General features: G+C 34.7%; 3 protein-coding genes across 4 annotated transcripts; all 3 read right to left on the bottom strand.

Moving 5' to 3' along the window:
* Nucleotides 1-179: 179 nt before the first annotated feature.
* Nucleotides 180-14,514, bottom strand: LOC136814154 (uncharacterized). 2 transcript variants are annotated; one of them, XM_067070674.1, is made up of 13 exons: nucleotides 14,409-14,514; nucleotides 14,214-14,257; nucleotides 13,801-13,942; nucleotides 13,267-13,554; nucleotides 12,619-12,803; nucleotides 11,400-11,574; nucleotides 9,724-9,828; nucleotides 3,369-3,425; nucleotides 3,051-3,079; nucleotides 2,030-2,914; nucleotides 1,534-1,741; nucleotides 777-964; nucleotides 180-357 (listed from the first exon to the last, which is right to left on the bottom strand). In XM_067070674.1, the coding sequence occupies exons 1-13, from the start codon at nucleotides 14,449-14,451 to the stop codon at nucleotides 298-300; spliced, it is 2,409 nt and encodes an 802-aa protein (XP_066926775.1). In that variant the 5' UTR covers nucleotides 14,452-14,514; the 3' UTR covers nucleotides 180-297. The 2 variants fall into 2 exon arrangements, with proteins under 2 accessions (XP_066926775.1, XP_066926769.1); XM_067070668.1 differs by having other exon boundaries at nucleotides 248-357; nucleotides 2,030-2,917.
* Nucleotides 14,515-15,160: 646 nt separating this feature from the next.
* LOC136814144 (single-stranded DNA-binding protein, mitochondrial-like) lies at nucleotides 15,161-17,771 on the bottom strand. Its single transcript, XM_067070659.1, has 6 exons — nucleotides 17,664-17,771; nucleotides 17,475-17,526; nucleotides 16,984-17,115; nucleotides 16,766-16,850; nucleotides 16,557-16,645; nucleotides 15,161-15,379 (listed from the first exon to the last, which is right to left on the bottom strand). The coding sequence occupies exons 1-6, from the start codon at nucleotides 17,703-17,705 to the stop codon at nucleotides 15,330-15,332; spliced, it is 450 nt and encodes a 149-aa protein (XP_066926760.1). The 5' UTR covers nucleotides 17,706-17,771; the 3' UTR covers nucleotides 15,161-15,329.
* A 769-nt stretch (nucleotides 17,772-18,540) lies between these two features.
* LOC136814134 (corepressor interacting with RBPJ 1-like) lies at nucleotides 18,541-21,777 on the bottom strand. Its single transcript, XM_067070652.1, has 2 exons — nucleotides 21,407-21,777; nucleotides 18,541-19,910 (listed from the first exon to the last, which is right to left on the bottom strand). Exons 1-2 carry the CDS (start codon nucleotides 21,674-21,676, stop codon nucleotides 19,026-19,028), a joined length of 1,155 nt encoding a protein of 384 aa, XP_066926753.1. The 5' UTR covers nucleotides 21,677-21,777; the 3' UTR covers nucleotides 18,541-19,025.
* Nucleotides 21,778-27,649: the final 5,872 nt, after the last annotated feature.

Below are 27,649 nucleotides of genomic sequence, written 5' to 3'. Positions count from 1 at the left end.
TTTTAGCATTGCTGGGTAATATAACGGTAAAACGCTCTAAAAATCGCATTCAGTTGGCAAATTTCATGATGGAGATATTCTTACCATATTCTTCATTTTTTGGCCAATTTCGTCATAAATATTCTTATAAAAAAAGCGTGTAAGTCTTCAAAAAGAATGAGAGGGCAGAAAATATTTTTCCAGGAAAATCTGTAAACTGATCATTGAATTTGTATAATTAATATGTATTAATAACATCCAGGCCAGCCTGAGTCATTCTATTTAACCAGCAAATAGTTCGTCGTTGGAGAGAGGTATTTATCGTTTGGGAACTCGTGAAGGAGGCAGTGGAGGTGCATTCATAGGGCGTCGCTGGAACTAAAAGAAAGAAAGATTGATTGGTTACAAGTTCTTTGGTATGTCTGTAAAATTGATGCAGTTATGAAGTCGTTGTATTAATTTATTTGCAGATATAGACATTGACGCAATTTCGTATTTTACAACGGGCTAGAATGGGCTGTTCCATAAAATTTCCATACAAAGAAAGATTTTTAGAAATGTCAAAATCTTAAAAGTCATATCTTAAAAGTGAGGGTGGACGAACTAAAATCGGTCTTTTGCCCTCTGGAAATTTTGAATTAACATTTTATCCCCTCTGATTACCCCCTGGAAATGTTCGTCCACCCCCCTGTTTGGATATAAAATGGAATAGCCCAATCGGATACCATTGAACCTTTATTCAAGTACTTAAGTTCATATAAATCTTTCAGAATATTAGAAATAAAGAACTGACGAACCTTGGGCGATCTTTGTAGCGGCTGTGGTGGTTGGTTGGGTGATTGTTGCTGCTGTTGTTTATTCGTTGGGTTTCTCGGTGGAATGGAGGGCGCTGATGGCGGTGGTTGGGGCGTTCCCGCTGTACCATGGTTGCGTTGGATAGCCACTTGTTGTCGTTGGATAAGACGTGCTTTATCTGCTGCCGAAACTGAGAAATGGATTCAAATATTACAATGGACAATGAACTCTCACTGTGGAAACATACGTTCGAATCTGTAAATGCAATCCCTAACACAAACCGTACGTTTTTGGAAGGTAGAAATAGGATAAAGAAATGTTTTTATTTGAAAATAAGGGGTTTCAAATCTGTTATTGAAGTTTGTTTCTCATTCTTGATTATTTTTTTCTATCTGGATTTTTAACATTTTCTTTTAAAAGTGGTGACCTCGTCAAATGGTCCTAGCCTACTTCAATGGACTCAGCGCCATCAGAAATTATCAAAAAAGCTAAGTTCAGCCAGAAGTAGAATCTATTCTACCACTATTTGAACTTACAAAGTTACATGCTTAAAATTTGAGCTCGTGAAAGCAAATCGTAATATTTTGAAAGACAAAGAAAAACTTACATTGAGGAAAAACATTGAGGTAAATCGAAGGATGCGATTGAGACATGCGCGATAAAATTCTTACAGTTTGTCTCCATAGCTTAATTTAAGAAAAAGCTAAGCTGTAGTGTTCATGGTAAATCATAAGACTTAGAAGATGAATTAGAACTTACATTGGGGAAGAACAGGTTCCGAAAAACGTTTTGCGTTAAGACGGGAAGGTGGCATTTTGGGAGGGGATCGATTGTTATGAAGGTTTGGGTTGAAGGAAAGTTCTTCGGTAGAAGCGGAAAGCCTGGGAGGGACTTCATACGTGTCGTCTTCGATGAAATGGTTGCTGTTTTTCGTCGGTGTGTCGTATGTCTCGTAACCCTCTTGTTCCTGTGAAGGTAAAGGATAGGATATAGGCTTATCTTCAGTGGCTACTGTATGGATTTTTTCAGGTGCTTTTTTTTAGAAATATTTGGATAAATTTTCCTTATATAATATAATTTATTTTAGTTTTTATTGAATAGTTTAAATAAAAAAAAATCTGCATTTCTACGTAATTGTAAAAACCCGGGCCTACTTTTAGGTTGTTGGCCCATTTAGGTTTAGACAAGATTCCAGCATGTTTTTATAAAAAGTATGCAATGTTAAAATACTAGAAATATTGCAGCTTCTTCTTACTTGAGAAAGACGATTTTGTTTCAAACTGGTCATATCTGTCGGCAATGTTCTTTGAGGAGGGACTTCATACATATCATCTATTTCATCTCGCAAGAAGTTTGAGGCAGGGATGTATAAACCATTCTCAGATGACCTCGACGATGGAGAGTCATAAATCTCCATCCCGGAGAGACGTTGTTGTAATTTTCCTTTCACAGGAGGAGAGTCATAGATTTCCATGCCAGGCTGCTGTTGCGTATTCTTCGGAGGAGGCATGTCGTAAATTTCCATATTTGGCTGAGCATGTCCTTTTACAGGAGGTGAATCATAAATTTCCATGCCAGGGGGTTGTGCACTTTTGGGTGGAGGGGGCATATCGTAGATATCATCATTAAATTGGGCGTTTGTTTTATTTGGAGGGAGGTCATAAATCTCCATGTTGGGTTGTTGTGGCGGTTTAATGGGCGGTGAGTCGTAGATTTCCATACCAGGGAGGGGTTTCTGTTCAACGTGTGGTGAGGGAAGTGGAGTTTTACGAGGAGGAGGGCTATCATAAATTTCATCAGCACCTTTTTTATCGTTGTGATTGTAAAATTGCTGTGGTCGATTGTGATTGGCGGTTGTTTGGGCGTTGCTATTGGCTACCCAAGGTGGCGGTGCAGGGAAAAGTTGGCTGGGTCGAGATGTAGGTATGTCATAAATATCATCATTTGGAGGAGTAGTGGATGATACATGGTCAATTTCCTCGATAGATAATTGTTTTTTGTATACCGGTTTCGTTCCGTTGGGAAGACCAGCACGAGTGTTGAAACCACGTGGTAGAGGCGTGATGACGGGGGCGCTTGTGCGTTTGATGTCGTTTCTTCTTCGAAGTTCGTCAAGTAAAGGATTCATTGGTTTCACTTGCTGCTTAAAAAGGAAACAAAGTTTAATTTAACAGTAACTCGTGCTGAGAAACAAAGTCGTATAGTAAAAAGTTGATCATCAAGTGCAAAAGAAAGAGTTAGGTGTTTGAAAGGAAGTCCGGAGGCAAATTACTCACCCCATTGGATTGTGCTGGACCTTGTAAACCTGTAAAGATGAGCGAAGTATTTGAAAACTTTCTTTAATTTACCAATTAATTGATTGAGCTACAATGGAATATTTAAAATATTTCAGAAGCAGTTTGAATAGATTGGGAAATAACTTTTCCTGAGTTTATATATCAAGTAGCAAACTGTTCAACTAGATTCAAGTCCTTCTCAACGAAGACACTTATGATGGTTTTGTGAACGATTTCTGAATAGGGGAACCCCGTAAATAATTCCCAAGTGATTTGCAGCTAACGTTAAGTTAATAGTAGACTCTAAATATGACAAACCTTTAGCTATATCGGGAACAGAACAACTTCTCGTCGAAAGTTGTGGAAAACCAAAGGCTGAAAAAAACATAATAAATGAACTCTCCAGGGACGAGCACGTGACATTTAGAGAGAAATTGTAAAACAGAGTATTAAAAAATGATGTATCTTAGTTTTAACATTTGAGACCCTTCTCATTTAGTAAGTCCAAAAGAACAATTCATTTGAACCAACACATTATCATTTAGAAAAATCTTTCAGGCCCGTTTTATTTAGAAAGTCCCAAAGAATAGTTCATTTGAACCAACAAATTAGCCTTTGAAAAATCTTTCAGGCCCGTTTCATTTAGTAAGTCCCAAAGAATAGTTCATTTGAACCAACAAATTAGCCTTTGAAAAACCTTTGAGACCCTTTCATTTAGTAAGTCCAAAGAATAGTTCATTTGAACCAACAAATTAGCCTTCGACAAACCTTTGAGACTACTTTCATTTAGAAAGCCCCTAAGACTAGTTCATTTGAACCAACAAATTAGCCTTTGAAAAACCTTTGAGACCCTTTCATTTAGTAAGTCCCAAAGAATAGTTCATTTGAACCAACAAATTAGCCTTCGACAAACCTTTGAGACTACTTTCATTTAGAAAGCCCCTGAGACTAGTTCATTAGAACCAACAAATTAGCCTTTGAAAAACCTTTGAGACTACTTTCATTTAGAAAGCCCCTAAGACTAGTTCATTTGAACCAACAAATTAGCCTTTGAAAGACCTTTGAGACCCTTTCATTTAGAAAGTCCCAAAGAATAGTTCATTTGAACCAACAAATTAGCCTTTGAAAAACCTTTAAGACCCTTTCATTTAGTAAGTCCCAAAGAATAGTTCATTTGAACCAACAAATTAGCCTTCGACAAACCTTTGAGACTACTTTCATTTAGAAAGCCCCTGAGACTAGTTCATTTGAACCAACAAATTAGCCTTTGAAAAACCTTTGAGACCCTTTCATTTAGTAAGTCCTAAAGAATAGTTCATTTGAACCAACAAATTAGTCTTCGACAAACCTTTGAGACTACTTTCATTTAGAAAGCCCCTAAGACTAGTTCATTTGAACCAACAAATTAGCCTTTGAAAAACCTTTGAGACCCTTTCATTTAGTAAGTCCCAAAGAATAGTTCATTTGAACCAACAAATTAGCCTTCGACAAACCTTTGAGACTACTTTCATTTAGAAAGCCCCTGAGACTAGTTCATTAGAACCAACAAATTAGCCTTTGAAAAACCTTTAAGACCCTTTCATTTAGTAAGTCCCAAAGAATAGTTCATTTGAACCAACAAATTAGCCTTTGAAAAACCTTTGAGACTACTTTCATTTAGAAAGCCCCTGAGACTAGTTCATTTGAACCAACAAATTAGCCTTTGAAAAACCTTTGATTTGAGACCCTTTCATTTAGTAAGTCCTAAAGAATAGTTCATTTCTTTGAACCAACAAATTAGCCTTCGAAAAACCTTTGAGACTACTTTCATTTAGAAAGCCCCTGAGACTAGTTCATTTGAACCAACAAATTAGCCTTTGAAAAATCTTTGAGACCCTTTCATTTAGTAAGTCCCAAAGAATAGTTCATTTGAACCAACAAATTAGCCTTCGACAAACCTTTGAGACTACTTTCATTTAGAAAGCCCCTGAGACTAGTTCATTTGAACCAACAAATTAGCCTTTGAAAAACCTTTGAGACCCTTTCATTTAGTAAGTCATAAAGAATAGTTCATTAGAACCAACAAATTAGTCTTCGACAAACCTTTGAGACTACTTTCATTTAGAAAGCCCCTAAGACTAGTTCATTTGAACCAACAAATTAGCCTTTGAAAGACCTTTGAGACCCTTTCATTTAGAAAGTCCCAAAGAATAGTTCATTTGAACCAACAAATTAGCCTTTGAAAGACCTTTGAGACCCTTTCATTTAGTAAGTCCCAAAGAATAGTTCATTTGAACCAACAAATTAGCCTTCGACAAACCCTGTGACTACTTTCATTTAAAAAGCCCCTGAGACTAGTTCATTTGAACCAACAAATTAGCCTTTGAAAGACCTTTGAGACCCTTTCATTTAGTAAGTCCCAAAGAATAGTTCATTTGAACCAACAAATAAGCCTTCGACAAACCCTGTGACTACTTTCATTTAGAAAGCCCCTGAGACTAGTTCATTTGAACCAACACATTATCCTTTGAAAAACCTTTGAGACCCTTTCATTTAGTAAGTCCCAAAGAATAGTTCATTTGAACCAACAAATTAGCCTTTGAAAAACCTTTGAGACCCTTTCATTTAGTAAGTCCCAAAGAATAGTTCATTTGAACCAACAAATTAGCCTTCGACAAACCCTGTGACTACTTTCATTTAGAAAGCCCCTGAGACTAGTTCATTTGAACCAACAAATTAGCCTTTGAAAAACCTTTGAGACCCTTTCATTTAGTAAGTCCCAAAGAATAGTTCATTTGAACCAACAAATTAGCCTTTGAAAGACCTTTGAGACCCTTTCATTTAGTAAGTCCCAAAGAATAGTTCATTTGAACCAACAAATTAGCCTTCGACAACCTTTGTGACTACTTTCATTTAAAAAGCCCCTGAGACTAGTTCATTTGAACCAACAAATTAGCCTTTGAAAGACCTTTGAGACCCTTTCATTTAGTAAGTCCCAAAGAATAGTTCATTTGAACCAACAAATTAGTCTTCGACAAACCTTTGAGACTACTTTCATTTAGAAAGCCCCTAAGACTAGTTCATTTGAACCAACAAATTAGCCTTTGAAAGACCTTTGAGACCCTTTCATTTAGAAAGTCCCAAAGAATAGTTCATTTGAACCAACAAATTAGCCTTTGAAAAACCTTTGAGACTACTTTCATTTAGAAAGCCCCTGAGAATAGTTCATTTGAACCAACAAATTAGCCTTTGAAAAACCTTTGAGACCCTTTCATTTAGTAAGTCCAAAAGAACAGTTCATTTGAACCAACACATTATCATTTAGAAAAATCTTTCAGGCCCGTTTTATTTAGAAAGTCCCAAAGACTAGTTCATTTGAACCAACAAATTAGCCTTTGAAAGACCTTTGAGACCCTTTCATTTAGAAAGCCCCTGAGACTAGTTCATTTGAACCAACAAATTAGCCTTTGAAAAACCTTTGAGACCCTTTCATTTAGTAAGTCCCAAAGAATAGTTCATTTGAACCAACAAATTAGCCTTTGAAAAACCTTTGAGACTACTTTCATTTAGAAAGCCCCTAAGACTAGTTCATTTGAACCAACAAATTAGCCTTTGAAAAACCTTTGAGACCCTTTCATTTAGTAAGTCCCAAAGAATAGTTCATTTGAACCAACAAATTAGCCTTCGACAAACCTTTGAGACTACTTTCATTTAGAAAGCCCCTGAGACTAGTTCATTAGAACCAACAAATTAGCCTTTGAAAAACCTTTGAGACTACTTTCATTTAGAAAGCCCCTAAGACTAGTTCATTTGAACCAACAAATTAGCCTTTGAAAGACCTTTGAGACCCTTTCATTTAGTAAGTCCCAAAGAATAGTTCATTTGAACCAACAAATTAGCCTTTGAAAAACCTTTGAGACTCTTTTCATTTAACAAGTCCCTCCGAATAGTTCATTTGAACCAACAAATTAGCCTTTGAAAAACCTTTGAGACTACTTTCATTTAGAAAGCCCCTAAGACTAGTTCATTTGAACCAACAAATTAGCCTTTGAAAAACCTTTGAGACCCTTTCATTTAGTAAGTCCCAAAGAATAGTTCATTTGAACCAACAAATTAGCCTTCGACAAACCTTTGAGACTACTTTCATTTAGAAAGCCCCTGAGACTAGTTCATTTGAACCAACAAATTAGCCTTTGAAAAACCTTTGAGACCCTTTCATTTAGTAAGTCCCAAAGAATAGTTCATTTGAACCAACAAATTAGCCTTCGACAAACCTTTGAGACTACTTCATTTAGAAAGCCCCTAAGACTAGTTCATTAGAACCAACAAATTAGCCTTTGAAAAACCTTTTAAGACCCTTTCATTTAGTAAGTCCCAAAGAATAGTTCATTTGAACCAAAACAAATTAGCCTTCGAATTAGAAAAACCTTTGAGACTACTTTCATTTAGAAAGCCCCTGAGACTAGTTCATTTGAACCAACAAATTAGCCTTTGAAAAAACCTTTGAAGACCCTTTCATTTAGTAAGTCCTAAAGAATAGTTCATTTGAACCAACAAATTAGCCTTCGATAAACCTTTGAGACTACTTTCATTTAGAAAGCCCCTGAGACTAGTTCATTTGAACCAACAAATTAGCCTTTGAAAAATCTTTGAGACCCTTTCATTTAGTAAGTCCCAAAGAATAGTTCATTTGAACCAACAAATTAGCCTTCGACAAACCTTTGAGACTACTTTCATTTAGAAAGCCCCTGAGACTAGTTCATTTGAACCAACAAATTAGCCTTTGAAAAACCTTTGAGACCCTTTCATTTAGTAAGTCATAAAGAATAGTTCATTAGAACCAACAAATTAGTCTTCGACAAACCTTTGAGACTACTTTCATTTAGAAAGCCCCTAAGACTAGTTCATTTGAACCAACAAATTAGCCTTTTGAAAGACCTTTGAGACCTACTTTCATTAGAAAGTCCCAAAGAATAGTTCATTTGAACCAACAAATTAGCCTTTGAAAAACCTTTAAGACCCTTTCATTTAGTAAGTCCCAAAGAATAGTTTCATTTTTGAACCAACAAAATTAGCCTTCGACAAACCTTTGAGACTACTTTCATTTAGAAAGCCCCTGAGACTAGTTCATTTGAACCAACAAATTAGCCTTTGAAAAACCTTTGAGACCCTTTCATTTAGTAAGTCCTAAAGAATAGTTCATTTGAACCAACAAATTAGTCTTCGACAAACCTTTGAGACTACTTTCATTTAGAAAGCCCCTAAGACTAGTTCATTTGAACCAACAAATTAGCCTTTGAAAAACCTTTGAGACCCTTTCATTTAGTAAGTCCCAAAGAATAGTTCATTTGAACCAACAAATTAGCCTTCGACAAACCTTTGAGACTACTTTCATTTAGAAAGCCCCTGAGACTAGTTCATTAGAACCAACAAATTAGCCTTTGAAAAACCTTTAAGACCCTTTCATTTAGTTAAGTCCAAAAGAATAGTTCATTTGAACCAACAAATTAGCCTTTGAAAAAAACCTTTGAGACTACTTTCATTTAGAGCCCCAAAAGCCCCTGAGACTAGTTCATTTGAACCAACAAATTAGCCTTTGAAAAACCTTTGAGACCCTTTCATTTAGTAAGTCCTAAAGAATAGTTCATTTGAACCAACAAATTAGCCTTCGATAAACCTTTGAGACTACTTTCATTTAGAAAAGCCCCTGAGACTAGTTCATTTGAACCAAACAAAATTAGCCTTTGAAAAAACCTTTGAGACCCTTTCATTTAGTAAGTCATAAAGAATAGTTCATTTGAACCAACAAATTAGTCTTCGACAAACCTTTGAGACTACTTTCATTTAGAAAGCCCCTGAGACTAGTTCATTTGAACCAACAAATTAGCCTTTGAAAAACCTTTGAGACTACTTTCATTTAGAAAGCCCCTGAGACTAGTTCATTTGAACCAACAAATTAGCCTTTGAAAAACCTTTGAGACCCTTTCATTTAGTAAGTCCCAAAGAATAGTTCATTTGAACCAACAAATTAGTCTTCGACAAACCTTTGAGACTACTTTCATTTAGAAAGCCCTGAGACTAGTCATTTGAACCAACAAATTAGCCTTTGAAAAACCTTTGAGACCCTTTCATTTAGTAAGTCCCAAAGAATAGTTCATTTGAACCAACAAATTAGCCTTTGAAAAACCTTTAAGATTCTTTCATTTAGTAAGTCCCAAAGAATAGTTCATTTGAACCAACAAATTAGCCTTTGAAAAACCTTTGAGACTACTTTCATTTAGAAAGCCCCTGAGACTAGTTCATTTGAACCAACAAATTAGCCTTTGAAAAACCTTTGAGACCCTTTCATTTAGTAAGTCCTAAAGAATAGTTCATTTGAACCAACAAATTAGCCTTCGATAAACCTTTGAGACTACTTTCATTCAGAAAGCCCCTGAGACTAGTTCATTTGAACCAACAAATTAGCCTTTGAAAAATCTTTGAGACCCTTTCATTTAGTAAGTCCCAAAGAATAGTTCATTTGAACCAACAAATTAGCCTTCGACAAACCTTTGAGACTACTTTCATTTAGAAAGCCCCTGAGACTAGTTCATTTGAACCAACAAATTAGCCTTTGAACAACCTTTGAGACCCTTTCATTGAGTAAGTCCAAAAGAGCAGTTCATTTGAACTAATAAATTAGGCTTTGACAAACCTTTGAGACTACTTTCTCTACTGTTTGGTGCACTGATGTTATTGTTCAGTTCCATATCTTCATATTCTCCACCGTCCTCATCGTCGTCTTCGTCTACACCGACACCTTTCAAAGAAATATAAAGAAGTCATATGCACTGAAGAAAATGAAAACTAGCAACTAACCAAAAATTTGGAGTTTCATAGAAAAGTGCTACCAAGAGGTATTTCGGGTCCCATATTTTCCGAATTGGACTTTTTGCCTTTTTTGACCGTTTGCCTTGAAATTTGACAACCTTCTTAACCTAAGGTTGAACTACCACCGGTGTAAAAATAAACCTTGTACATAGCATAAGTAGAAAAAAAGCTAAAAATCGCGAATTTTTCAACCAAAAATACATTCAAATATAGCGATTTTGATTCTCTAAAACAAGTTAAAAAAATTCCACAATTATATTTGAGTAACAAAAGTTACAGGCATTCTTGTTTCCACTGCCAATTATATCTGGATACACTCATAGTGTGCAAGGGGGTTCCAGGTCCCATCTGAAAATTCAGGTTCCACCTTATCCTAAAATTCCCACCTTCAGCCCGGACTCCCAGATCCCAGCTAAAAACAAAAAAAATATACTAATTCGAGGAACAAAACAAAATATCTTTACCGTAATATGATATATTAATATGCCTATTATATATAAATTTAAAAAGCAGATATATTAAGGCTCTCAGCTTATGCAAAATAAAAGCAGCTCTATCTATCTAAAATTAATTACATAATTACATGGTAATAGTGACACCCAAAGTCCCACCTAAAGAAATTAACTCCCACCTTAACTTGTTTCTCCCACCTAAAACCTGGAAAACCCCAAATCCCACCTGAAAATTTTCGACCCAAATCAGCAAACCCCCCCCCACTATTCTGGGGGGTGCACACTATGACACTTTAGTATATCACTTCTCTAAAATGGGGTGGTGGTATGCAAACAATTCTCGAAAACCCTTCTAGTACTCATATATGTCTAAGATTTCAGTACCGACCACCCCCCCTCGGAACAAAACATTTTTTATGTCCCTTTACGATTTTTCATCAACAAGGTAAAATTTTATGTTGGTTGTGTGAAGACTTGATGCTCAAGCATTATGTAGTTCTATTGTGCTTTTCTTAGGAACTAAATCTTAGTAATTAAAAAATTAGGGTTGATAATGTCAGCTTCAAAGAAAATGCTGCAGCGTTGTCCTTAGATTATCATGTTATGATGTCGAAGATGTTGGAATAAACCTTTACGCAGTTAACGTTATTTATATGACGAGATATTGCATAGTTGCGCATGTATGACGTAGTGGGTTTGCAATATGATGTCATTTGTGAAAACCTGAGTAGACTACTGACCTTTGTTTACCTTGGACAAAGCTATATCCACCATATTTGGTCGGAGTTTTTTAGGAAGTGGTACCTGCAAAGAAGCCCTTGCAGTTGTTAAAAATTAACGGCGTTACATCATCAAAAGTATTCCAGGAAGTTGATTTAGCGCTCTTGATGCATTTACACCGCTATTAAGTAGTGCTACCATTGAATATCACTTTCAAAATAAACTCAATCATCAAAGATTTTTCTTGGCCGGGGATGAGAAACTTGGTCCAGGGTATATAAATATCAGTGGAATAAACTTTAGATCGATCGAACAATATAATAAATACCTCCATAAGGATCACTGCTAGCACTGTCAAAACTTTGAGCATCTTTACTGAAGACGAAAGTCTTTTTCACTTGTTTGTAATGTTTGAAAAGTTCAGGAGACATCTGTTCATAAATTTCATCGGCGCATTTCGACCCACGCTGACTGGTGGATGCGTCATTGTCCTTAGCTTCGACCTAATGTGGAATAGAAGAGGAAAATGGTTTAGAAATTATGGACGATCAAAAGATATTCATGGAAACAAAGGGTGTTTAAAAGGAAAAGAAAAATGAATCACGCCGAAGTTACGTAGAACATTCACGTACTTATTACGTTGACACTGTTTGAATTGGAATGGGATAGGAATATAAAGCCTGGTCCAAGAATCTACTTGATCATTCCAAAGTTTACTTTGACGCGGTCCCTATGAATTATAAACGCGTTCAGTGAAAAGCAATGATATCACGGAAAAACATTTGGCTTCAACAAGGAACATGAGTGACGTAATTCGTATTGAAACTACACAGCATTTTCACGTTCTGGCATGCCTTGTAAAATAAACACTAAAGCGCGTGTATGACATACGAAATATTTTTGACAAAGGTCGTTCCATGTAAATCAATTTATTGTTTTATAAGAAAAATCAGTCGAATATAATTTCCAGGAGTAAATTTTCAAGATCTGCTTTTAAGCAATAATTCAATTCAAGTCTACAGAATAACAAGCAAGAAGTTTTGTCACTTTGTAACTTGAGCTTTGAATATTATAAGAATCTTTTCGTAAGGGCGAATACCAGATGAGCATGAACAAAAATAAACAACACTTTGTCAATAACATCAATGGAAATGAAATGACATCAAACACTTCATATGGCTCCGAGACATAACTTTTTTCTTCGCCATTTTCTTGTTTGTAAAATCTTTCATCACAAAGTGTTTAGGTGAGATAATCACCGATCAACATACACAGATCATGGAAATACCCTATTTCTGTATCAAAGATTCGAAATGTTTTAAAACAATGTCACTCATATACAAGATCTTTCACCCATATCTTTGATCACGTATGTATTGAGCACAATGTTTTTGTTCATTTTCTTAGGAAAATAGGTGTTGTATGGTCTGCAAAGCCTCCAAATGTTCTTAAAAGTTAAAAATTCTTAATATTTTGGCCTTCGAAGCCTTATGTTCTTATATAGTTTATTCTTATAAAGAGAAAATGTAAAAGGCTTGATTTGTTACCAGTAGTCGTGCGAGGGAATCGTTTTTGCATTGTTCAGCTAAATTGTGAGGGTAAAGTCCATCTAAGTTTTGAAGGTTCAAGGCTTCTTTGCCACCTGGTGAATCTGATAAGGCCAAACATAACCGAACCAAATTGTAACGGGCGGCGAAGTGTAGAAGAGTTGGGTTGCGCGAATGATGAAGTTCTGAGAAAGATGAATAAATAACGTTATCAACTGAGGGAATTCATGATGTGCACCATTGCACTGTCTTCTGATATTACATTACGGACCCAATAGCTGATTGGTTGTAAGTGACCTAAAATCTGTCAATACGTCACTTTCAACCAATCAACTGTTGGGTCAGTGTAAGACATTGCAATGGTGCATATTAAGAATAGTTTCCACGAAGAACAAAGGCTGACACTGACACGAATCACTTATACTATTAAATAGTAAACTTTCCCGAGAATGAAAACAATTTCACACTTTGAGAGTGTAAGGAACTGGCTGTCTGAACGATGTGTCAAACAATTATGTTTCTTGTTGCAAAAGGAACCCACGCGGAAACAAGGCATCGAAAATCACAACAGAAATTGTGAAATCGATCGAAGCAATCAATCTATCTGTTTTTCCTTCAAGTTAAGTAAATGATTTCTTTCCATTCTACCTGAAGTATAGATGTTCAAGTCTGTCTCTTTATCTTTTAAAAGGTGAAAATTCGGTGGACGGTTAGCTTTGAAGATTTTTTCCAGCGTGAAATCGATGGCAATTCCATCATCATTTTCGACGTCCAGAGCGTCAGCCATGAAGGAGATAGGATCGGACACTGTTTGTAATATACTATGTACTGCCTCCAAGTTTGACTCGAATAGAAAGTCTTCTTTATAACGACAAAGCAAGTTTTTGTTTGATTTGTTGTGTATTGATATTTTACATGCGCCCGTTGGAAAATTATCTGGGAAAAATAAAGATTAAATTACTAAGGTAGTGTACGAGAGAAAAAGAAACTTTGATTTGAATTTATTTAAGAGCAGGGATTTTTCTAAGCACTTTGAGCTGTGCTATTTTAGTAAACTTAGATTGAGTTTCAAATATGCCTGAAAGTAAAATTTGCTCAGAAAAAAAACTGTACATTGATGAAGCTGGGGGTCTATTGGGTGTTAAAGATTTTCACGAATAGAAAGAATGGATGGGTACTTACAAGGTGTTTGAAATTTCATGGCAGTATCGTTAAGCCTTTCAGCTTTGACAAAGCTCGTTTTGTGAGGTGAAGCAAACTTGACGAAGAAGTCGATATTTCTTGGAAGTGGAGCATTGAATAGGATGATACATTCTTGACATGTCTAAAGAAATGAAAAACACAGTCATCTACAAAGAAAGTGAAAAAAATCCTCGAAATGGGAATGAAAAGTGAACCAGAGTTATTATTATCTTTCGATCAAGAAGTTCTCTTTGAAAATAAGTAAAAACATAACTTTAACGGCCGTAAAATAAACACGCAAAAAATAAACACGAAATTTCTTAATTCGTGTTAATAACATGTCTACTTATTTTTGTGTAATAAGGTTGGACTGAAGCGTAAAAAAAGAAAAACAGTTAACGAAAGAAACAAACGTTCGAGACGACAGTTGAAGGTACCACCACCACAACATCGTAACCTATAATGAAAATCAAAAGCATTCAATCACACAATGAAAATCTTCACTCACTCATCACATAGTAAAGTAGTAGCCTCGGGTTATTATAGAAATTATTTTCAAGAAATAATGACAGAAATGGGATCTGAGAATTGTTTATAAATGTTTGTACCTGTTTCTTGGGAAGCATCGAAAGATGCAGTTTTTTCCATCATTCTTTTTGAAGTACTTCTCTCTGTTCTATAATTTCTCAGAATTCGCTCCTTGAAAACAGAAGTAAAGAAATGAAAGGATAATTCAAGGTAACATTCATATAATACTTCCTATGAAAAGGTCAAATAAAATATCACTTCAAATCAAACCATCAAAATAATTTCATGACCCTTTAAACTGTTTATAAATCAACATTATCATCATATTAAATTTTATGTTTCCTTATCCCTAACTGTCAGAAAAAAGTTTGATGCGATGGGATACTTCGTGAAATCGCTCAACCAATGAACATTCTTGTAACATGAGATGTCTTGTTCAAATAACAGTTTTTTTTCTAAGGATAAAAACAACAAAAAATGCATTTTAAAGGGTAGGATGATAAACATTACACGATCAGATAAACATTTGGATAAATTCGAAACTTTGTTCTAAGGAAATCCAAGAAGCTAGGAAAAGGGACTTTACAGAACATTTATCGCTTTGATACAAAGGCTTAAGATTCTCGTGTGAAAGTTTGGTAACACTAAACAGTCAATATGTTTCTAGTTTTCTTACTGGTGTAACAACACTTCAAATCAAAAGAGTAGTAATTTATTAGAAAAACAAATCCATCATGTTTTATTTGTCTTGTAACATGTTCTATGAGCCATTACATAACCAGGTTGGAATCTATAATCTGAGGGGTTTGAAAACAAGTGACTTTGTCATTGGTTCAGTAACAAAAAAAAGTTAAAAAAGAGTTCTTTCTTGTAAAAAAAGTGAAATAAAAAAGGCTACAAAAAATCTTAGAGCTATTATAAAACATAAATATTTTCTTCTTCCTTTGTAAAATATAAACCTATTTGATTTTCTCTTTTTGTTAGTATGTCACGTAATTTTATCAGTGAGTTTGTGCATCGTGGTCAGTGCCGGAGAGAATGAAGATGTCATCTGAAAAAAAAAACAAAGATTATCGTTGATTGAGGAAGTCAACTACAAGGCGTAATTCTCTTTTTGAGTGGATTTTCACAAGTATACAAAAAAAAACGAATTTAGCATCAGAAAGGATGAACTTTACTCATTTATAAAATTTGGTCGATTGGATGAAATGTTAGGATCAAAGGAAGATCATCTAATGATTCACTTATAAAGATTGTTTAAAATTGTTTATTAAATCAAACTTTCAAGTCTTCGTTAATTAAGAACAGAATTCCTCTGGAAATAGAAACGAAAAGTTAAATTGGAAACGGTTTTTCTTACCGAGGGTCAAAGCTCTTCAAAATTTTCAAATTACTTTTCACAGAATGAAGAAAAATCTTTTGGTTTACACCTTTTTTTACAACAGCCAGTAAAACTTTGCTGAGGCTCGGCTGTTCTTTTTCGTTTTGGCAATCTAAGCCTCAAATTGTTCTTATCCTGTTCTTAATTTTTTGGTGTAATTGAGGTATTTTAGGCTTCACTCAATTTTTACTAGAACTAAATTGCTTGAAATTGACTAATTTTAGGCTCGGCATTGCTCTTATAAAAGAAAAAAGTGTATGACTCTAAAGCCCAGCACTGATTTCTTCAGCATAGCCATGTTAATCGAAACTACTTTGTTAGAGTTTTCAGATTTTATCCCTTTTCGTGTAACCATGCTAATTTTGATAATTCAATTTTTAAGGTTTTAACGATTTCTCGGAATTAGTTCTTTTTTGTTTTTGAGTACGACTCAGTTTAATAATTGGGTTCAATGACAATGATTAATGAGGGCGTTAGATTTCGCTAGCCTTTTTTAGACCCAATGTTAATAACAGCGATTGATAGAAATTATACAGAAACAAAAAGAAGTCTGAGGTGATTGTGAAAAAGATGGAACATTGTTGATGAAAAGTGGCGTACACGCTTTTTTTATAAGAATGGTGTTTGTCCTATTCATCGTGAATATCTTTAACTTTTTGGGACAAATCATCCCGAAATATTCTTACGGTAAAAACCTTAGGCAAAAATTTGGCATTTTTGTGGAACCATGATGGTGGTTTTACCATATTTTTCATCTTCCGGTCAATTTCATAATGAATTTTCTCATAAAGTATATTTTTATAAAAAAACGTGTAAAATGGTGTAAAATGAACCACAAAATTAGTACCTGGTACAATCCTGGTCATCAGAACTCTATTTCCGTCAGGTTTTGTATAATCAACATATTCTATGGCTCCTTGTACCATCACTCTTGTCCTATCGAAAATAAAGTAATAAAATATATACGAGATGAGCGGAAATACTTAGTACCCTTGAAACGATTAAACAAAAAAAAAGCCAATTTTTTTAGTTTGATGATGGAAAAAATAACCATACCCTTTAGAGATTTGTTTTTGGACACGTTCAATGAGAAAAGGTCTAAAGACTGTGATGTTGTGCCATTGTGTTCGTGTGTTGTAGTCTGAAAATAAAATGAAAATACAGAGTCGTCAGTACTACATAAAGATTCTAGGATGCAAAAACGTAAACAAATACAAAGCAATGAAAGAAATAATTAAAATGTAAAAATTAGAATTGACAAATTGATAACAAACCAGTTTCCCCTGTCATATTTTTCTTTGCATACGTTTTAGATGTAGCCATGCTGAAGGTCACAAAATTGTCATTTTCACCACGAGTGATTGGGTCTTGACCGACTCGACCAAGAATTTGTACACTATTCATACCTAAAGAAAATGAGAGGTCATTGGGCCATTCCATTTCATCTCCGTACAGGGGGTTGACGAAAATTTCCAGGGGATAATCCGAGAAGTATTTCAAGGGAGGGTTTAAAAGAGGTTAAAGGGGGTTGAAGTTAAAAAATTTCCAAGGGTTCACCTTGAAATTTTGTCATTTTTCAGGGGGTATCTACACATTTATTAAGAATCTTTTTTGACTTGAAAAGGTTTGTCAACCCTCACCCTGTATTGAAATTTGATGGAACATCCCAATAAATCTTTCTTTATATTTTGTGAAATGAAAATATGCGAGTCAACAACAACCGAATTGAAAAAAACTAATTAAAAAGTTTCTTTTGATTCCTTACACTTTTCAACAGGACCATCATATTTCATTTGACTGGTGCAATGACGAATTGTCTGAAAATTGGAAATGGAAGATCAATGAAAAAATTCAGTCAGAATTTATCTATTACAACTTAATTTATCACTGGGATAAAACGTACTATTTAAATACATTAAATACAAAAGTCAAAAAAAAAAGAAAACGCTCATACCTGTCTCAAAGGTAACCCAAACTTGCTTGTGATTGAGGCCATGTTTTTTATTAATCAATTTATCTTTATTTTTCTAAACAAAACAAAAAGAACAATAAATAAGATAAGAAAGATGAAAAGGGAAACAATGACGTTATTGTTCATGAAAATATAAGACGTAAATGTGGAAGTCTATTAGTGATACCCGTAGACGAGCCATAGTTATGTTGTGTTTGTTTTTTTATGGGGAATGGTTCAGAAGCTTCAGTGTTAGATTTATTCTTTTGTGTTCTATGTACAATAAATATAAAAAAATGTATATTTTACAAAGAATAACTTTGGCCAGTGCCATTAATATTGACAAGGAAAGAAATTTTGTGATGTGCAGATTGTCTGATGGTAAGAAACTAAAGGCTCAGAAGTAGTAAAACAACAACAATAGATTCTATTATTAGGGAGTGTCTAATCCCAGGTGCTTGATAAACAAGGAATACCTAATCCCCATGGGGAAGGGATGGAAAATATACCCGGGTGACCCACGAAAAAGTTCAGACGTTTCCCGACGTCTTGAGGCCGAACAAATGTCCCAAAGTGCTTGGAGTTGTGATATTTAGAAAGTAGATATCCTAACTTAAAATTTGTGCTATCACTTTTTAAATTTGACCAACTTGTTCTCTACTTATGAGCTTTTAAAGTCAAAATTCTCTTTTCAGAAAGTGTAAAAAACACGTAAAAAAGAGGTATTAAAATTATGCAATCAATTAGAAAATCACTTACAAATTGACTTATTTAACGAGTTTTATGACATTAATAATTAATAAAAACACCTTTCAAAGTAATTTTTGTTTAAAACAAGACTAGTTTTTATAAAAATTGGCGTTTTTATAGATTTTTCAGATTTTTTCAAAAACTGTATATCAAAAACGTCTAAAAATACCAAATTTGATACCCCTTTTTTACGTGTTTTTTACACTTTCCGAAAAGTGAATTTTGACTTTAAAAGCTCATAAGTAAAGAACAAGTTGGTCAAATTTAAAAAGTGATAGCTCAAATTTTAAGTTAGGATATCTACTTTCTAAATATCAAAACTCCAAGCACTTTGGGACATTTGTTCGGCCTCAAGACGTCGGGAAACATCTGAACTTTTTCGTGGGTCACCCGGTAATAGTAAAATCAGGCTAGTAAGAGCAATGCAAACGACTCTTTATGCCAGCTAAAAAATATTTCCATGATTAATAAAATGGGGAGGGTAGGGGGATTGAAAGATTCAGAAAATGAACAAATGGGAAGACTTTAAGAGTCGAGGTTATTAAGCACCTGAGAGTACAATGAAAATTAATTCTCTGCAAAAGACTACCCCAATATAATAAGATGTAATAAAAATCATTTCTGTGAGCCACGGCATTCACTGATCATCCTGCTTATTCTGTCATCATCATTTCTACGATGAGTTCTTTCTCCATCAATATTGTCAAAATCTCCCCTTGGGTACGTATCCCTAGATTCTCTTCTATGTCTTCTTTCACGACGATATTCAGTATCAGAGTATCTTCCTTCGCTAAAGTCACGTTCATGTCTCGTCCTTCTTTTATCTTCTCTATGTACATTCCTATTGCCCCTCTGTTTATGTTTCTTCTGATATTTTCTATCCTCTTCACTTAAGGATGGTGAACGGCTACTTCTATGTCTTTTTTGTTTTCTCCTTGGTAATTTTGGTTTGGTTTCCATCCACTCATTTTCGCTACTTCCATCCTCACTGTTCCTTCTTTTTCTTTTTCTTTTTTTCTTTTTATTGACAGATTTCTCAAACTTGTTCAAAGTTTTCAATAGTTTCTTTTTCTCTTTGTTACTCAATGATGCTATGTATTGCAAATCATTATCAACAAGTGAGTTTTTTTCTTTTGATTTTTTTTGTTTATCATCGTCGTCACTTTCAAGAAGTTGATTGTGTTCTGCCATTGGATCAATTTCTTGACCAATCACTGATTTTTTTAGCGTGATACCATGCTGCTTTTTCATATCTGCCACAAGTCTCAATGGATCACTTAAGCGCAAACTGTCTGCTTGACTTTTGCCAGTAGAGCCATCAGATGGCATATTGGAAAAGAACAGAGGACATTCACGATCAGTGTTCTGATGGCCCCATTGTCTGCATTTGAAACAACGAATATTTTTTACACAAATTCCAAATGGTTGATCTTGACATGCAAGACCTAAATCTTTGAGATATTTGGATCGTGGGGCATTTTTCTGCCATTCAAATTTAACCTGGAAGTAAAATAAGTTAAATCTTGGTGAAAATAAGGAATTGTGTCTGGTAATCACTTTGATCTGAACTGATAGTATTCAAATTTTGATTACTGATATCTTATCAGTAAAGCACTTCAGTCTTCAGGAATTCAGTCTTCAGAAATTCAGTCCCATTTTCAATCCAGTTTTAACCCAACCTTAACCTTTAGCCACCGCTGTTTTTAAAAACAGCGCGCGCTGCTGCCGCTGTTTTTTTCATGAAAATGGAGGTTTCGCGGAAAATGTCATAAAATCTGAACCGCTAAAGCTTAAGTAAAAAGTAAACCCATTTTGAAAAGCTAAGGATCTATTTTTTCAGATAATACCAAAAAGACGCCTCATCACCCTTTTAAACCTGACTACACAGCCTCAAATCAAAACAGTAAAAATTCCATGTTTACGATTTTTTCACTTTTTTTCTTTTTTTTGACAAATTGAATGAAAAAAGTGGGTACATGGTAAAGATTGGTCCCAGAAAAATTATTTTGTTTTAGTTTATGTTATAAGCCACCATTGTGTGAAATTTCAGGGCTGAAGAAGCTCATTTCATCTCAGAATCTAAGTTTCGGTGAAGCACACTTTTCCACCAAAATCGACACTCTGGCCACAACAGGTAAAATAAGTGGTCCCGTTGCTCTAAAATTGGCCCTGCACTTACCCTAAGCCTGTAAAATTACTACAATAATTATAACAGACTCTCTATCATGTAAATTCAAGCAATAAAACACCAGAATAGTGGAAAAACTGAGGCAAAACAGCCCTGAGTTGTTGGAGCTAGAGATAGGCATGTATGTCAGGAAATACCCCCTAAAACCCCTTCAAACCACATAGAAACTGCCAATAAAGGTTCTCTATCTCATATAATGATATTTATATGCTGAAACCAAGAAAAAACCAGACATAAACATGACTTTTCAGTCCAAAAATCCATCAAACACCCTCTGTCCACCACTAAAACGATGTTTTGTTGACATTTGAAAAATACACCGACATTGAGTTCCGATATCTCGAGATGTATAAAAGCAGGACCCGTAAAATTTTTAAAAAATGAACCTTCACCCCTATCCTGTCTGCTAAATTTTACAGAATTGAAAAATTCAAACTGGTCTTTATTTTATTAAACTTTGAAAGGACCCCAGTATCAAAACGTACGTGGTACGTCTCTCGGCCTGTATATATGACGTACGTGGTACGTCTCTCGGCGGCTAAAGGTTAACATGTATCCAAAAAAAGGGTGAAATTTGTTTATCACCCATGATGAGATTCAACTTGGCTTTTCCTAGTCAACACCTAGAGAAAATTAGGAAATGAAGAATTCTTCAACTTTACAATTTTGCACCCGCCATGATCTTGTGGCCAAAAATCAAAGTATGTTTAATTTTTGCAGGAATAAACTAAGAGTAGTATCCAAGTTCAGCATGAGTGGAGAGCATGAACCAGAAAAGTATAAAGAAAATGAACTTTGCAAGACAAACCTCCACTTCTTCTTCTTCATTTGGATCATCTTTCTTCATACCTGGTGGAACATCGTACAAAAAATTCAAATCTAATTTCATCTTCTCTTCTTTAGTTTTGGCGGACAGCATTCGACTTTGATAAGATTCTTGCTCTTTCATGTACGTCTCTTTCTTCTCGTTTTCCTGCTTCTCTTTTGCATCTGCTCGTTGCTGGTGGATCCATTTTTGTTTTTGGTTGGGATAAGAAGAAGGATGGAAGAACTTTTTGTTCATAAACTTACCAAACATCTTGAGAAATGAGTTGTCACTTGCAAAAATATCCAAATATATAGAAATTATTATTATTTTTTGTCAATCTTAATAAAGTAAAGATACAATTATTAACAAAAGCAAAACTGTTTTAAAAATCTCCCTTCCTTGATTCTCTGTATTGAAAATTAAAATTGTGAGCCTTAGTTTTTTTAGAGAGATTTGTTTATATTATTATACAATAGTAGAAATAATAGAAACTTTAAATTTGACCTAACTATTTTGCCCTAATCACAAATTTATGTAAGTACATAAATTTGTGATTAGGGCAAATAGTTATTATTAGTCTCTATAAGTAATTCATCTCATTAATTTTTGTACACCTTTGATTTTTGGGGAAAGTTTTGGGAAAAATGGAAAACCATGGAAACTTTTACCAAAAATTGAAAATGAATGAGAAATCAAATTGTTCAAAAATTGTGTGAGACAATGTGGGAATGTGTGAGCCTCAGTCCACGCCTGTTTGGTTTGGAGAAGCAAACTCCTGATTTCTAAACTTTTGAATATATCTCAAGAACTAACAATTTTTTGAAATTCTGCAAAAATTTCAGACTCCTAAATAATTTTACAAAAATTTGCAAAGAAAACTAAACCTTTAGCATAAAAAATGTTTTCTTTAAACACTTTTTTTCAACGAGAAATAAATGACTTATACAAACTCAGCTTTCCCAAACATTGAAGAGGCCTCTACTAATCAAAGTAAATGAGAAGATAAGAGGAAACCTTAATAAAATCAACGGGAATTTACCACCTTTAATCCAAAGCAAAGAGAGATATTTTCTTGTGGACATTTAGTTTTTCGATGTGAATGTGTATGTGTTCCAGTTTGCAAGGTATTTCTCTTATTTAATCAGATTGTGGGATTTCACTTTTGCATTCTCTAGTCCAATAAGACACAGGATTTGAGTCAAGTGAAGACACAGAATTTGAGTCATGTGACATCTCTATTGAAAAATAGGCGCAAATATAATAGAAATAAGATATCTACCAGGGCAGACCAGGGCTCATACTGCTGGCTAACATTTTACGTCAGTGTTTTGGTTTTTCGAACAAAAGATATAGGAGGGTCTACTGAAGGAGGGCTGAAGGTGGAACCATTTTTAACTAAAAGATATATATGGGTAAAAAAATACACTTTTGATGATTTTTCCTGAGAAACTTTAATTCTATTCTGACAGCTGACAATTAGCTTAGGCTAGACATACCTCTTTTTTCTTTTCTATTCCAACAATAAAAAATGCTTACATAATATTGACACATAATACACATTGATAGAAGTATTCCCAAATTAATTTTTTAAATTTCAACTGATGAGATTGCCGCATATGATGAAGGTTAACGACTAGCCTTAATTTTTTGCGCTAATGGCTTTTTGGTGCCTTAGATGACAAGCAGTCATATAAATTATTTGTTTCAATTGTTTCAATAGCACAAGTTCTTTGATAAAATGGAAACATAAGAAAAAGAAATATCAACGAAATACTTTTACTGTGTTTGGATTAAGCCTTTTTTTAGATTGCGACTTTAGATTGGGAATTAAAAATTCCTTTCTCTTTCCAAAGAAATGGAGGATGCCATGTCCCCATGCCCCAAGCTGATAGTGTGGGCCCTGTACACAGTGCACATTCCTGTCCAAAAGAAGCAGTTTTTTTTCATATTGAGAAGGCAAATGAGATATTGAGTAAGATACCGTAAGTTGGTCTAATATCGACATCCCTCATCTAATTCCGACACCCTTCTTTAGAGACGAGAATAATATGAAAGCTTGAATCACTGATTGAAAAACATAGATCAATCTCCATGGTTTCAGACCCCCTTAAAATAAGCTTGAATTTTGGGCAAAATTTTAAGGGCAAAGTTTTTTGAAATTTTCAGAAATGAGGGGGGACTTATGTTTTGGGGACTTTCATGTGTTGACCAAAGAAAAAGTAATTTTGAATTTGAGGGGGGAAGTAATTCTTGTGAATCCAAATCTCTTTTCATACTCTTGTAAGGCCCCTATTCTAACACACTTTGTGAAAAACGCTACAGTTGCAATAAACGCCACAGTTGCAATTACCTACTACACTTTTTAATACCAAAAGCTGGCCCACTTTGTTATAAAATATAAATTTAAATGCCATAAAAGCCCTGTAAATTGCTTCACGCTACACTTAAAACAGAGAAACTTAAGATTTAGATTCAAAGTCTCAGACTTTTAAGTAAACAAAATAAACTGGATTCAGTTCTAAATACTTTAAAAATGCTAAATAGTGAATGATCTTACTGTCTTAATAATGGGCTGATTATAGGTACATTTATCATAGAGAAGTCATAACCCTGGTTTTTCTAATTTCCCTGATACAAACAAAGAAAAAGCTTTATATACATGGTTGAAGAAAAAATAACAAACCAAATTTTAAAATATTGTAGTTATATATATAAAAAATTTACTCACTTCAAAGGCGAAGAGAACGCTACAGAATAATGTACGTCTGGAAGGTGATGGAAAAGATTGTACCTACTGTAAATGGTATCAAAACCACTGAAAACCCCCGGCTGGGCCGGATGTGTACACTGTCAATTCCAAAGAACCAAACATCAAAATTTAGAGACAGCACACTTCCAGTGCAAGGTGCAAAACTTTTTAATGCTATGCCAAAGAGCATCAGAAACCTCAAAAACATTTCTATCGATAAATTCAAAAGAGCCCTGGACACACACCTTAAGTCTATCCCAGATGAACCCCAGATCCATGGATATACTGGGTGCAGGAGAGCTAATTCCAATTCAATAATTGACATGAAAAATATCTGCTGAGATTCTTTTTCTCTCGACAGATTGATCACACAGAGGCGTGGTTCACCAAGAACCTTACCTGAAGCAGGATGCTCGAAAAACCACACAAGTAACACAAGTAAGTATATATCAAATGTTTTGATCGGCTAGCTATGAAAAAAAAATAGACATCGAATGTTTTAACTTTCATAATAAAAACACCCACAGACTCACAGACCCACTGGTACCCCTTCCCACTGGAAAAATTGGCCCAAATATCGTCCCCAGTGCAGTGGACTCCAAATTTTGTCCCCACTAAGAATAATCGAATAAACCAATCCTCAATGCAAAATATTATTTTATTTTCCCCATCCCCACTGAATTTTCTGACTTGAAGATAGATTTTAAATCCCCACCCATAGAAAATATATGGTGATAACAATCCCCAGCGAGTTTCAATCCATTATTTTTACCCCCCACTGGCTGAAAAAATCCTGCCAGGTCTGTGAGAAGGGGGTGTATAAAAAGGAAAATTAAAAACCTATTGCCCCAAAAAAAGATTTGAACGTCTTCCCTAACTCATTTTCCAGGTACGCCAGACAACTTTGCCTACATTTTCCCAATTATTAAAACCTTTGTTTATCATAAACAGTTTTGAAATCTTAGAAAAATCTCTAAGTTTTGTTTTGAATGGAAATTTCCCTTTGTTACAAAGTGTGTCAGATGTTATTAAAAAGTACCGTGAGATAGGGTATGTAACTTGCATCAGTGGAGGCTAAACATGCATAGCCCTCAAATGAATGACCCGTGAACCTTCAGAAAAAACGTTCTTGTGCTTGAGATCGCAACTTAGCTTACCATTATGAAATATATGTCATTTTGATAGATTACGTAATGCTTTCTTTTTATGACGAAAAAATGGCGGGAGTTCGGAATTGCTCCACATTATTCTTCAGAAAAAAAGGCACATGGCAATATGTGCGTGATGACATTATGTATCCAGAGGTAAGTGAAAGCATACCAGAAATCCACTCACCTTATGTCCAGTGTCTTAACATGTGACAGTATGTGCTGCTCAAATAAAAACTGACAAAATCATCAAAATTACTTTGTAGGTAAATGGGTAAATGCTTTTTTAATTCAATTCATTTTGGTGAAAGGGATCACCTTTGATCTGCTTTGTTTTACCCCCAATCGAATCAGTGAACCCTATAGACCTTTTTTCAAAGAGGACGTCCTGTTGAATAATTATGTAGTCCAGTCATAAAAACAATGATAAAGTCATCCATAATTTACTGTATCATGCATATTGTAATAATTATGCATGGTTTTATCATTGTTTTTCTGCTGGACTACATAATTATTCAACAGGGTGGCCTCTTTGAAAAAAAGTCTATTGCTCTATCTACAAAGAGTTGAATTCAAATTTTGAGAGAGAACAAATGTAAGTTTTGAACCAGCAGTTTAGGGCCCACAACACTGTGATCATCAAGGGGGGGTTTGTACTTTTACGGTGTGACGGGATTGGCCCTTTTTTAGTACGGTATTATACGGGATTTGACGAAAAAAAAGACGGGAAAACAGTATTTTTGAAATCAGACGGTGAAGGTATTTGGCCTTATTTTTTGTCATTTTGCCGGTATTTGAACCTGTACAAACCGGTGTGACAGTGTTATTATTTTTTTCAATTTTCGGGATTCCGGGATTCAGCAAAAACTTTGACGGGAAAACGGTATTTCGAACCCCTACAAACCCCCCCCATCAAGTGAATGGGGGCCCAAAAATTTACGCAAATGTTTCAAACATTATTGTTTCAAACGATACACATTTTTTATAACAAAAAACTATAAAAGAACATAAGGCTTCGGTTGCCAAAATATTAAGAACAAGTTAAGAACATTTTAAGGCTTCACTGGCTCTAAAACACCCAATTTCTTTGGAGAATGGTCAAAAATACTGAAAACATGGATTTTACCTACAGACTAAAAAACACAACACAAATTATAACTGTGGGTTTTCAAGCTTGGTAACATTCTAATTCTCAAACAGCACCCTCAAATTGAGTAAGAATCATATCAAACAGCATAGACTTAAACTCCTATATCAAGATTACGGGATTTATAGTGTACGAGCCAATTTCACTTTCATTTTCAATGGTTTCATTTTCAATTTCAAGCCAACATCTTAGCAACAGGGTGCTCACCCATAGTTACAGGGGTTTGTGCAAAAACCAAATATAGAAAATTTTCCAAATCCCCTATTTTGATTAAAGCAATAAAAAATGAAACTTTTCCATGTTTCACTTTTTCGCACCAATTCTTTAAATGAAAATATTTAAGATTTTAAGTTCTTCTTTTATTTATTCAATGATTTTTACGGAACTTTGTTGACAATCTAACTCACGTTCTTCAGAGAATTGAAGGATCACAGATTATTGAAACAAATAAAAGGAGGTGTTATGAAAGGTGAGATTTTACAGCCCCCTGGCGTGCAAGACACTGAAAGGCCACAGGTGCAGAAAAGAAGGGCCATGTGAAATGCAGCAATCTAATTGGTGGAAATTAGATATACAGTCTGTGAAGGAGCGCCACAAAGCAAAGTAGAAGAGACCACTTTCATTTTTGTTGCAGATTTCGATATAAACTTCCCACAGGGGTTACTTGTCAATGTGATGTGTCAACTTGTCAGCATTGCATTGTTGCAAATGGAAAATAAAGAGGTAAGGCTAGCTTAATTTCTAATCCTGATATAGGAGTTTTAAGTCTAGACTGTCAAATGGTTGGTTATGGAAAAAAGGGAAATGTTTTAGAGTCATAGACTATGAAGCCATATATTTTGGTTTGTATTGTAAAGAAATATGGCCAACTCAAATCAAAACAACAAAATGGTTAATCTCACTGAAGCAAAACATAACAGCTATGACATTTACCTGGATAAAGATTCCTATTATGTGATCACTAGAGTAGCAAGACGAGCGACTGGCATGCATAATGTGAGATAAAAAAGGTACCTCAATGAGTAGCCCAATTGGGAACCTTTTTGGAACACCTTAGATTTCACTGACAAAAACTTTTTGACACTGGAAGATTTCCTGGTTTTTAGGAAATGTTTTCCCAATAGGAATTGCTATACATATAAAAGTTTCCCTGGTTGTGATTTAAAACTTTGAGTATCGAGAATGGGATGAGCAAAAAA

Source organism: Clytia hemisphaerica, unplaced genomic scaffold (genome assembly GCF_902728285.1).
Source record: "Clytia hemisphaerica strain Z4C2 unplaced genomic scaffold, Clytia hemisphaerica genome assembly, whole genome shotgun sequence".
NCBI classification, from domain to species: domain Eukaryota; kingdom Metazoa; phylum Cnidaria; class Hydrozoa; order Leptothecata; family Clytiidae; genus Clytia; species Clytia hemisphaerica.
The sequence above is the reverse complement of the archived record's forward strand: the minus strand, read 5'-3'. Positions and strand labels throughout refer to the sequence as shown.